The sequence below is a fragment of the Electrona antarctica genome, assembly GCF_951216825.1.
Source record: "Electrona antarctica genome assembly, chromosome: 20".
In the NCBI taxonomy this organism is placed as follows: domain Eukaryota; kingdom Metazoa; phylum Chordata; class Actinopteri; order Myctophiformes; family Myctophidae; genus Electrona; species Electrona antarctica.
Genome location: NC_136801.1, coordinates 9,713,035 through 9,725,783, shown reverse-complemented (window position 1 = coordinate 9,725,783; position 12,749 = coordinate 9,713,035). Strand labels below are relative to the sequence as shown.

The 12,749-nt window shown below is 42.6% G+C and overlaps 2 protein-coding genes across 2 annotated transcripts in view; one reads left to right on the top strand and one right to left on the bottom strand.

Moving 5' to 3' along the window:
* Window positions 1-24: 24 nt before the first annotated feature.
* Window positions 25-5,929, bottom strand: uba5 (ubiquitin-like modifier activating enzyme 5). Its single transcript, XM_079489741.1, has 12 exons — window positions 5,569-5,929; window positions 5,168-5,213; window positions 4,961-5,050; window positions 4,729-4,838; window positions 3,524-3,610; window positions 3,351-3,435; window positions 2,915-3,019; window positions 2,669-2,796; window positions 2,169-2,304; window positions 1,694-1,772; window positions 1,473-1,579; window positions 25-919 (listed from the first exon to the last, which is right to left on the bottom strand). The coding sequence occupies exons 1-12, from the start codon at window positions 5,730-5,732 to the stop codon at window positions 842-844; spliced, it is 1,215 nt and encodes a 404-aa protein (XP_079345867.1). The 5' UTR covers window positions 5,733-5,929; the 3' UTR covers window positions 25-841.
* A 184-nt stretch (window positions 5,930-6,113) lies between these two features.
* Window positions 6,114-12,749, top strand: part of acad11 (acyl-CoA dehydrogenase family, member 11) — a 36,472-nt gene continuing 29,836 nt past the window's right edge. The window contains exons 1-8 of the mRNA XM_079489740.1: window positions 6,114-6,338; window positions 6,456-6,555; window positions 8,044-8,169; window positions 8,782-8,943; window positions 9,060-9,224; window positions 9,474-9,615; window positions 10,042-10,163; window positions 10,974-11,080. Of these exons, the coding sequence (XP_079345866.1) occupies window positions 6,217-6,338; window positions 6,456-6,555; window positions 8,044-8,169; window positions 8,782-8,943; window positions 9,060-9,224; window positions 9,474-9,615; window positions 10,042-10,163; window positions 10,974-11,080 (1,046 nt within the window). The 5' untranslated portion in view covers window positions 6,114-6,216. The remainder of the gene's footprint in view (window positions 6,339-6,455; window positions 6,556-8,043; window positions 8,170-8,781; window positions 8,944-9,059; window positions 9,225-9,473; window positions 9,616-10,041; window positions 10,164-10,973; window positions 11,081-12,749) is intronic.

Here is a 12,749-nt window from a genome sequence, read left to right as displayed (position 1 = left end):
CAGCACAAATTGATGAAGCCCATATTCCGTCTAATAAATACTTTTATTGAAACCAAAGTGTACAATGTCAGTACTGTTAAGAGTAGTTTTACAAAGCTGAGTGAATGACGGGGCATAAACGGTTCATACAGGACACTTGCATGGACTGAAACCTTGTTCACCATTCACATCCCAAACTAATAATACCCATGAATGCAGCACCAATAGTGGTAGTCATGGTTTGAAGATATCTCATCTAAAGGCTCATACATAGTCTGGATTTTCGGTGGTGGGGTGACCACCGAACTACAACATGACGTCACGAGCCGCGGTGAAGAGCAAACCACCGCCACCGCTCCAGCCCTTCTCGGTTTTTACTCGCCACCGCTCAACGTTATTTCAGCTCCGGTGGTCACCTCACCACCGAAAGTCCAGACTATGAATAGGCCTTAAGTGCCACAGTTTTGTGATGTCAGCAAAACATGAGGCAAGTTTCATCTCACGTAATTATTTTCACACAGTTAGTGGACATTTTTCAATTTGCAAATGACAGAGAACCGTTAATACATAGTCATTTAGGAGATCGTTTGTTTGAAATGCAGTGGCTGCGCTTCTCATGCATACTTCATGCCTGCTATGAAGAAAGCACTCATTCTGGGTTGACGTCCGTGGGTTAGAACTTGCTTTGCGTTCATGTTTGAGATACGCCTCCATTCGTATGGAAAGATGCCAACTTATCAATAAGCAATGGAGCAGATGGTTCATTGGATCAGTGTCTGAGGTTGGCTTGGCAATGCATTTACAGTTGACGACGATGAAGATGCATGTGTCTTTAATAGCGGACATGGCATCTTTACCATGCCTACATCTTCCTCATCTGAGCCATCAACTCCTCCAGACTTTGTTCCGTCTCCTCCACTGTCTCTACATCTGCTGTATCCTGTTCAGACAAATGTAAAATAGTCCAGTCATGGTAGAGCGGTTGATGAATAAATTGTATAAAAATAAAATCTGATATTTAGGGCTATTAAGCCGAAGCTCCAATGCAGCCATCGGGTGTTTGCATTGCACTTAGTGATGCACCAAATATTTGGTCGCAGAAAATATTCAGCAGAAAATGGCTAAAAATGCATTTTCGGCATATTCGGTTTCGGCCCGAATAGGCAGAAAATATATCACTGCATTAATGCATTCAAAAGAGCTGAATAAATGTTTTATGGACCCATAATAGTGATTATTATTTAAGTTAAGTTTTGCCATAACCATTTCTTTTGCCATAAATCAGGTAGCTTTCAGGTACGGTATGACAGCAATGGTAGGAAAAAAAGATATATAATATTAATCATTCGGTTTTCGGCCAACTGTTTCCTGTATTCGGTTTCGGCCAAGAATTTCCCTTTTGGTGCATCCCTAATTGCACTGCGTTGTTTTTGACGCTGTCCGAATGCAACGCAACACAGTAGGTGGAGCTATGGCGTTACATAGGCACTGACCTTGACTGGAATCGTGTAGGCTACAGTGATGCCCTCTGGGAGGTCTGGGACGGGACCAGAGGCGGCCTGCAATTCCTCATCAGTCACTTCTGACACCAGCTCTATACCTAATCGGAAACAAGGCAGACAGCTTTTACGTGGGCATGCAAAATAACAGATGTTTCACTGTTACTAATGCAGATGTACATCAACCATTTGACACTTATATGTACATTGCTCACCCCAATTATTGTCCTCATGTACAACCTCTTCTTCTTCCACCACCACAACTTCCACCTTGGGCCGCTCTGCCTCTTTCCTCTGGTGACAAAAGATGGACACTGGTATGTTTTAAGAATTATTTATACTCAAAGGTTGTGCACCAGTGTCGCGGCCTGAAAATAGACAATCTACAAGCTCACGACGCATTGTTGTGCACTGAGCTTGTACCAGGTCCAGCACACAATTAAGAGTAACATGGCATTCATTTACATGAATGAAACAATTTCAGGATCTTTGAATATACCAGCAGCAAGCAGTGGAACAGATGGCTTTGTTCATTGTCCAAAGCGCAGACATAGCATCTGCCTCAGCTATGTATAAAATAAGTAAATAAATAAAACTTACGCAACATACTAGACTATAGTTTGAGATAGGCTGAAGAAAAGACAACATGCAGAACAATACAGGAGGTCTTTCTGGGAATGCAGAACACACCTTGTACTCCTCCTGCTGTTTCCTGCAGTAGCGGTCATCACACTGGGGGTTGGGCCTCATGGTCATGGTGGGAAAGAAGTCCTGCATTGCGTTGTAGCCAAGATAGTAGCTAACGGTGCCGAATTTTAACAGGTACCTAGACACACATTAAACAAAAGGTTTATGTCAACGTAACAATTTACTTTGTGCACACTGTAAGAAGTTAATAACCTTACTTTATACAGTTTACCGTATAACGTTTTGATACCCCTCCCCTACCCTGTGCCGGCTATAAATGATTGATTGAAATATTTATTAACAGTTTGCAGAATTACAGTACATTTCAAGCACAAACTCAATAGAAAGACTGTTAACTGTGAGTGGACGACCCAATAAAGCATTACACTTGTTTACAAGAGGGTCCACCTTGTTCAATTCATCAAAACATTTAGAGACATACAAATAGACACTTCTATATAGCCAAGGAACAGAACAGGAATTCATCCTCAATGAGATCTTACTTGAGGACATTTTGTACCAGGAGGCCTGCAACCACACCCATGGTGGTGGGCAAGCTGGCAGCACACACCCCATCCCTTTTCAGCGTCTTCTCATCTATTTTGGCGGCTACCACCAGAGGAGGCGCACACTGTCAGAAAGAGAAAAACAAAATGTGTGTGTGTTAAGTAGTCTTAAAAACTTTCAACCCTGCATCTCTATTAATCTGGGCATGTCATTATAGGCAAACATTTGTGTTTTGGACGTACAGCAAAGCAGGCGGTCTCTCCGGGGATAATGAGCTGGATGTGTCCCGACACGGCGTTCTCACTCACACCAGACTCCATCCATATCTGATCAAGCTCGTTACAGGCCTGTGAGAAATACATTTACACCAACATTTAATTCACTTCATAATCACACACGCATAACATTGCTGTCGGGCAGAAACCTCTTATCTCCATATTCTAACTTATTGTGTGATCATTCTTAAATTGATCAGACACGCCCTTGATCACACAAAAGCATCAAAAGTAGCATATCAGCAAGCTCGTTTTGAGCTTGTCCATCTGCTACTATTGTTATTCTTTTATTTGAATCCTGAAAAGTAACCGTTTTGCACGTAGGTTTCCACCCGACAGAGACGATAAGCAAAACACAGTGTAAGCCTAGAGGTGTAAGACAGCCATCATGCACTGTACTGACCACATTGATGGCCATCCGGGCCTCATAGTTATCCACGCAGCTCAGGATCAAATCCACTGGCCTCCCTTCCTCCAGGCCTCCATGGCTGAGAGAGGAACACAGAATAATTAACCATGAAAAGCACTATGTCCAGGAAAGAAAAATAGACAACGGTTTCACCGTAAAACCTATACCTGATGCGATCCATGAAATGTGTAAAGTTATCCATGGTGGTAATGTTGTAGTTGTGGGTCTCAAATGACACGTCGGGATTGATGTTTCTGGTGGGTAAATGGAGGAATAACAAGATGTCAACAACAAAATGACTTGAGGAAACCACAGTGGTAAAATTGTATACTTTGTTCTGTTGCATGAGAGGTGTACAGGGAGTCCAGGGACTCTCACGGTTCCTTGAGAGGGTTCCATTATGGACCCTCACAGGTCTATAACTCTGACAGTGTACAAATGGTTCTATTTGTACACTCTGACTCACAGTAGTTATGGGGGTCCTTGAAAATAAAAGGTTCTAGGAATCTGATCTAGGAATACAAATTCCATTAAGAACTGTTAAAGTGCAGCTACAAGTTGGTAAAATACTAATGTAAATTGTATTAGGAGTATAAACAGTTGTCCGATAACATTGCATGCATTCAAAATATGAATGTAAATGACATAACATTGTGTGATAAATTACTAGCCGCAATTTGCAACTCTAGATTTTTTTATAATGGGATGAATCTAGAGTTGCAATACCCTCCATTGACTCCCCACTCATAATTTTGCGTTTGCGATCTGCTTGTCTTTAACAACGTTAAACTCACCAACATTGCAGCTGTAGTCCAAGCTTGAATTATTCTCTTTCAATCTGCCGAGCTTGTTTTTCATAAAAATCCCCCGTAGACATGTTATGAGCTACTTTCTGTCAATAAGTTCTGTGCAAGTGATTCTTTTTCTAAGTGCTGGAGTTTGGAAGCGCTCGTCGTAAGTCACTGAACGTCCCTGCATGCATCTGTTTCGCATTTGCACATAATGCAGGAGGCAGCAGCGCGACCCCTTAATACAAACGAGCGCTTCCAAACTCCAACATTTCTTCTTCTTGACAGAAAGTAGCTCATAACATGTCTATGGGGGATTTTTATGAAAAACAAGCTCGGCAGATTGAAAGAGAATAATTCAAGCTTGGACTACAGCTGCAATGTTGGTGAGTTTAACGTCGTTTAAGACAAGCAGATCGCAAACGCAAAATGATGAGTGGGGAGTCAATGGAGGGTATTGCAACTCTAGATTCATCCCATTATAAAAAAATCTAGAGTTGCAAATTGCGGCTAATAAATTACATGGTGTCTGATTGGCAGCTTTTCCGATTTACTTAACTCTATTAAGAAACCTCTGAGTTTACCTGAGTGTGTGTTCTGCTGCTTCCACTTTACTGAGGCCAGCCTGGTGGGGCTGGAAGAACAGCCTGTTCATATTGGCCAGCTCCACTTTGTCATAGTCAAAGAGGAGCAGCTGTTGACATTAAAAACCATATTACAGATGATGAGGCCGGGTTAGGGTTTATTTTATAAACACGAGGTGAACATCTGTGATGCAGTCAGAAGAAGAAGAAGCAATGGAATGGTTGTTATTACCTTACCAATGCCACATCTTGTGAGCATTTCAGCTGTCACACTACCCACTCCTCCAACCCCGACCACGGCTACTGTGTATGTCCGGATTTTCTGTTATCATCACATTTGAAAGAGATGAGCGTGGGGGAATTGTAATAGGCAACATTGAACCACTTTGAATGAAAACAGCAGCACTGCCGAGCTGTGCCAACCTAACATCATACATACCTCATAATCGTCCACTATACCCATTCTCTTTAAAGCCATCAGACGACTGTGTGGGGACACAAACAACATTGTGTTTTTATGTTAGCCTTGGATCAAGACTGTCATACATGTATTTGACTGTCATACATGTATTTTATCGATTTTTACACTTGCATATCTACGATACAAAAAAATAAGTAAAAGTCAGACTCGATAAAAATACATCTATGATACTAGTCTTGGTCCAAGCCTAGATTTATATTGACATATGGCATGTCTAAAGGCCTGCTGAGTAAACGTTGCAATGGGCGTGACCATGCAGTGCAGTGACCAGTGAATACCACCCCATTGGCCCATTCCACCACAAACATGGCATATATAACTAAGTAATAAAGTATAACAAGAAACATCAAATATCGTACCTGTATGGATTAGAATCTACAACCTCGGCACTCATTTTGTCTATTTTCTGTCTGTGCGGGTTGTGGTGCTCAGCATCCTCCACGGCACCACGTCTCTGCTTACACTTGATCAGTTCATTCTCCAGCTCTCTCACCCGCAGCTTTAGCTCTTCCACCGTGGCCATCGCTTCACTTGACCCTGGTCGTCACTGTCCAAAATGCGACGATTAACTCAAATAAACACCTGTATGACACACAGAGACTGGATGACGGTGTACAAAAGTACACGTATACACAACTCCGATCAGCTGTCAGACTTGCGTGTTCCTATAAACAAAGTCCGGGGAGGAACCAGACTGTACAACTAGAAGCGTTCCGACCCGGTTTATCCGCAGTTCCGAACTTTCGCGCCGTGTGTCTTGTTCCGAATAATAGCTGATCTACAAGCCCATGGCGTTTAGATAGACAGTCTATTATTTATATAGACCATATCTGTTTAAAATGTATTTGCGCCGAAGAACGAAAAGTGACAGTGTGCGCCGTTAAAGCGGTCCGACTCCCAGCTAACCTCGCGTCAACTCTCTCCACCCACACTATTTAGATCTTAGATCTGCTAAAAACAATGCATGATGATGCACCTATTAATAATTAATCCACAGTGAAACAATCATGGACGACCAAACAACTCCTGTACGGGAAGAGCACAACTTTGACGTTGACAAACTTCAAAGATATTTGTCCCTCAAGTGTAAGGTTTCAAACAGTGATGCACTGACTGTCAGACAGTACAGGTTGGTATACAGCTTTTCATTCTCTGTGTAACAACATTTATCCATCGAGCTAATCCCTGCAAGAAATGTCAAAATGTGTTGATCTGACAGCTTTATATGATGTCTTTGTCTTTCCAGTGTTGGTCAGTCCAACCCCACCTTTCTGATTCAAACTCCATCTGAGTGCTATGTACTCAGGAAGAAACCTCCTGGTATGCTTCTGCCAGGTGCTCACAAGGTACGCTGTTTATTTTGTATTAAATTATCTGTGAAAGCTACGAGACCATTCTAAAGATCACCCATAGGGCCATCGTTGCATGGTTTTACAAATGCAGAAACTAGGCCAAAGATCATGTTAACACTATCATTCTGGATGACTGTGTGTGGGTTTTGTGTCATATCCAGTAGGGGGAGACGTTTCCTATTTTTTCCCATGTTTGTAAAGTTGTTTACAAACATTATAGTTTGAAATTGATAGTTTGAGCAATGTGTGCCCAGTATTTTCTCCACATAAATTATTGTTTACTGGTGTGCCCAGTCTTTCCTACAAATAAATCTTTATTGATTTCCCCCTTGCACGATGTGTAATAAAGGGTATGCGGCTGCCAGTATTTGGGCACTGTCTGACTGTCCTAGATGAGAAAGCTTATTTAAAAATACAAGTCTCCAGGACCTTTTTGTGTTATCCGTTTAGCCTTAATGTCTGACTGTCACTGTACCACGAACCACATAGGCCTACTGCCATTATTGACTAATGACGTATTCAATAAATAAAAAATGGAACCTGTATGAAGTGAGGGTTAGCTGAGCTCAAAGACAAAGACCAAATTGTTTTGAAAACCTCAACATCATTTGCATGTTGAGTTCCAGATGGTTCCTTTGGGGTGGAGGACACTCAGACGTACATTTGTCATTTGTTCCATCTGCTGTTGTTGTTTTTTATATAACCAACTGTAACCTCGGGCGGGGCCGGGTGTCATGCATTTGTCTTTCTTTTTTTTAAATGGATTTTCTGCTTTTATTTGATAGTTTGTGGATAGAGACAGGAAACGTGGAGAGAGACTGGAGGAGTGACATGCAGCAATAATGGTCCGGCTGGCCCGGGAATGGATCCTGCATTGTTGTGTATAGGGGTGCACGTCGTAAGATGATGTATTATTGAGTTGTGCAACCACTCCAAGGAACAGCAATGTCTGTTTTAACCTATGTGACTGTTACTATGAGTAACAGTAGGGGCAAAAGTGGCGCTGTTGTGCCAGAAACAGAGAGAGATAGAGAGAGAGAGAGAGGGGTAGGGGGAGTTGCACTACTCAGTTCACACGGGTGTGATTTTATATGTTATGTTTGCCTTCTGTCTGTGGCTGTGCTGCTGCACATTGCTTTGCGTACGTTACCATACAGAAATACATAAAGATGAATAGTATATCGCCATTATTTTCTGTGATGTTTCAGTATAATGGGTCGTATATTTATGTAATGTTATTTAGATAGCATGTTGCCAGGTCATTTGTAGACCTGGCATCCTATAGTGTGCATAGTTTCAATGTACAGATTATGGATTTTCTTATATTACACCGATGATAGGTTATTGGTTTACCAACGATCCTAGATTACTATTTCTATGCATTTGATGTATTTCCTTGTGTCTTCCTTGCTTACTGTAAGTCGCTCTGGATTCAGAGTGTCTGCTAAATGCCTAATTTGTAATTGTAAATTGTGTGTTTAGGTGGACAGGGAGTATCGAGTACAGAAGGCCCTGTTCTCAGCTGGTTTCCCTGTGCCCCAGCCCATCTTGCATTGCACTGATACTACAGTCATTGGAACAGAGTTCTATTTGATGGAGCATGTAAAGGTAAACATTCCACATTGTAGGCAACATTCTGCTTACAGTCAAGTATTATTATTAATAATGATGATACTAATAATTAATAAGAAATATAGCTGCAAGCCTAGTGTCCATGTTCCAGGCACATGCCGCTCACTGTTTGAAGACTGGAGATGATGTCAGGGGTTGTCTGTCAACGCTGTACTCCCGCAACCAACCATGCATTAGCAGGGTCCAGACTCCACACAAATCAATGTAAATGTGATTTCAAGGGGGAGTGCTTAACCAGGCTACGAAAGTCTTTGACGTCGCTTTTTTTTTACGTCAAGAGTGGATAGAGCACATCATATAATTAATGCATTGGGAGATCTAAAGGGGCTTTGATGAATGACTGTGAGATTCAGTTCTTGACCGATTCCCACGACCATACCATATTGCCGAATTTCGTGGAAAACAAACTGCCAAAACCGCGAAGAATGGCGGAATAATCTTTCGAAGTCCGAAAACAATAAGGGGTCTTCGCCCCTTCGGGCTTGACCACTAATTAATTATAATAATTTATTTATGTGTGTGTATGTCAGCGATGTGCATGCAGTATGTAGGGTTTATGTGGTTAATAACTGATGCTCTGTGGTACAGGGGCGTATATTCCGGGACATTCGTCTCCCAGGGTTGCCTGCCGCAGAGCGGAGTGCACTGTATGTGGCTGCAGTGGAGGTATTGGCCAGACTACACTCTCTGGACCTTGCATCCTTGAACTTAGAAACGTATGGGAAAGGCCCAGGCTACTGCAAAAGACAGGTGAGACAAGTGTTTCAAATTGTGAATCTGTATAACTCGTGTCGCCAAATATGAGACTCATAACCTGCTCAACTATGTAATGTACGACATTCATAATAGTTGTTTTGTGCTAAAAGGTGTTAACCTGGACGAAGCAGTACCAAGCAGCAGCCCACAAAGACATTCCAGTCATGGATAATCTCTCTGACTGGCTGATGAACAACCTGCCATCCAATGATGATGAGGTTACTCTGGTCCATGGGGATTTCAGAGTGGACAACATGATTTTCCATCCAACAGAGGTAGATCATTCTGCCAAGTCTCTTCTCTAGTGCAGGGGTCTTTTACAATTGTGTTGTAGATTACACTTTTTCAGTAGTTAATGTAAAAAAAGTAAATACTATCCCATAAAGATGTGGCAGAGCCCGCCCGCCCCTATAGTAACTGATGACCCCCTAGGTGTCCCAGATCCCCTGTTGTGTGTATAAGTCAGTGTGTGTGAACTGTAAAACCTTAGCCTGCACTTTACAGTTTGCGCTCGCTCTTCACAGGCACGTGTGATAGCAGTGTTGGACTGGGAGCTGTCTACCACAGGCCAGCCCTTGGCAGACCTGGCCTACTGTCTCATGCCTCACTATTGGCCCGGCAGCTTCAGTATCATCAGTACCATGGGCAGCCTCAAAGGAATAGAAGGTATGGCTGATTGTCAACTGCATTTAAATAAAAGGGTAAAGAATAAATGTCACAATGCAATAAATGTCACTATAATTTCACTGCGCAGGTCTAAAATGCATGGTTGAATATCTCTGCTGTCTGGAAGAAACCACCTAACTCCAAAATGTTCATTTTTCAGGAAATAAAAACGACATCCAGCCCAAGCGGAGTTAGGAGGTTTTTGTCAAAGCTTTTTTGTACTTTTCATTGGTTCAATATTTCTTTAACCAACACACAGACGTAAGCGGTGTTCAATAGCATTGATTTATGCGGGAAAAAAAGAAAGGAAAATAAATCTATAATCTCAAAAACGGAGTTAGGTGGAATCTTCCGGACAGCAACACTATATTGTATGATCTTTGTCAGGATTAGCTCTAACCAATGTTGACAATGAACCTGTTGCAGGTATGCCCACTCCTGAGGACCTGATCTCCGTCTACTGCCGATGTCGGGGGATCCCACCTTCTTTACCACTGCTGAATTTCTACCTGGCCCTGTCCGTCTTCAAGATGGCAGGCATCGCCCAGGTTTATCTCTCTCTTTGTATATTTTCAATTAAGTTGTAGCTTATCAGTATATAGTGCTGGTTAAAGTAATATGTGAAGGAAGGTAAATGGAAGATCATAGAGAGGCAGCATCAAACTAAAACACTTAGATACACACATACACACGCCCTAATATTTCTTCCAAATGTGTCATATTCTTCAGATAAAAAATGGTACATCCGGGCACTTGAGTTAAAAGAGAGAGCAGCCTATATTTAATACATCAACATGTTTCGACCACAATCGGCCTTCATCAGGGCTAAATCATGTGGTCGAAACATGTTCGAAAGGCTGCTCCCTCTTTTAAATTGAGTGCTCGGATCTTCTATTTGTTTAAATCTGAAGTCTTATCTCGTCTGATCCAGGAGCACCTTTAGGCTTTCACGTCTCCGGTGAGCACCTGGTTACCTCATATTATTTATTTTTTACCCTTTATTTATCCAGGAGAGGTTCGCCGAGCACAAATGCCCTTTTTCATCCACGGCCTGCTTCACAATCACCACACACACACACACACACACACACACACATACATACACACATACACACACACACACACACACACACACACACACACACACACACACACACACACACACACACACACACACACACACACACACACACACACACACACACACACACACACACACACACACACACACACAGTCATTCTTGGATAGCAACTGTTGCTTAGGCTGTCTTGAAGAGCATTCAAGCAATGACTGCATGTCACGTTTTTTCCGTAGATCATTCTTCAGTCCCCCCCCCTCTCTCTCATTTCTCCATCAGGGGATCTATGCCCGCCACCTACTGGGTAATGCCAGTGCACCTAATGCTGCTGAGTTTGGCCAGTGTGTGGAGCCCTTGGCCACGGTTGCCCTGCAGCTGGCGCATAAGTAATTCATGTTTTCCCTCTCTATAGTTTCAGCATGAACAGTATGTAATTGTCTCCACCAGGCCGACGGCATGGGGAGAGAGTATGTTTTGCACTCCGTCCCTGTGTGTGTGTGTGTGTGCGTCCATCCGTCCATCCGTCCTTCCGTCCGTCCGTCCGTCCGTTACCAGCTAATCTCCGGCACTGTTGGGCCGATCCATGCCAAACTGCTCACACACTCCCTGGATGCCAACGACGAACGTCTGCCCCAAATATTCCACAACGGCCTGTTATAGCGCCACCATGAGGCCAAGTTTGGCAAAACACATTTCTGTAGATTACTCGTACACATTTCATCCATACATCACACAATTCGGTATACACTACATAGTCATGTGATCAACACGGATTTGCACCATTTCCCATCTTCCATCCTGATTGGCTAAGATTGGCTTCCAAAGCTCACATGATTGGTCCGTTTCGAACAAAATGCCACAAATCACAATTCACAAACACATGTGCAATTTCCGTGAAATTATACACACACATTTCCACTAGGACACGACATGCCACTCATTCTTTCCAAAATCAGCCTCACGGTGGCGCTATAACAGGGCAATTCCTGTTTTTACCTATAACTGGATCATCTGTGTACAACTTTGTATGCACACTCCCTAGAGGCCATGGAAAAACATTTTCCCTGCATCCCTCCACATCTGCCAGTTATAGCGCCACCATGAGGCCGATTTCTGCAAAACACATTGTTTATATTAGTCGCACAGATTTGTTGTTCTGTTGGATTTCTCAGATTCTACACTGATTGGCTAAGATTGCCTTCCAAAGTATTCAGGAGTGGCCCGTTTCGTACAAAATGCTACAAATGTCCTGTGATCTGGCTCTGCATTTCCTCAACAAAATGAAGAAAATTGTTGCAAAAAAACAAACAAACAAAAAAACATGTTTATATCACTCCTAAACATTTTGCCAAACATCACACACACACACACACACACACTCCTCCTGGTGGAGACCTGTGCCCAGAATGGCACTTTTTCTAGTTTACCCTACGGTGTGACTATACTGTACTTCATTGTCATGTCAAGTTTAGTTGTAGAGCCCATTAATCTCAGATGGTGTTACAGGCTGACATTTGACAAAGGGAACTAAATTACAACCTCTGTCCTTGGATCATCAACCAGATAAGGATCTAAGGACAGGACGGGAACAGAAAAAGATGGAAACACCCTTCGGGGCGTACAGGTGTGAACTCTGGCCCTGTCGGTATCGGTACAGTATGTCAGTGCAGTTCAAGTGACATGTTGAATCCATCAAGAAGCAGTGAATGCTTGCAACCAGCTGGTGCCGTTCATTGCTGGAATGTATGAAACGGCAAAGTTTTTCCAGATCTTTCAAAGGTAGATTCTTTTTCTTCTGGAAAAGTGTAAAAGGTTTAACAAACACGCACATAAAATTACGTACACACATTAAATATGTGACTAAACCCATTATGTCATGTTTATTGAGAAGAAGATTCATCTGCTTCTCTAGAGTGATGTGTAGCCTGGGTATACTTTTGCACGCCCACAAAGGTGTAGGAGAAAAACAAACAAGGGCCCCAACAGAACAAAAGAGGATTCAATGGGAATACAACAACGATTCGGGTGGCACAATAAACCTAGACCTTTCTCCAG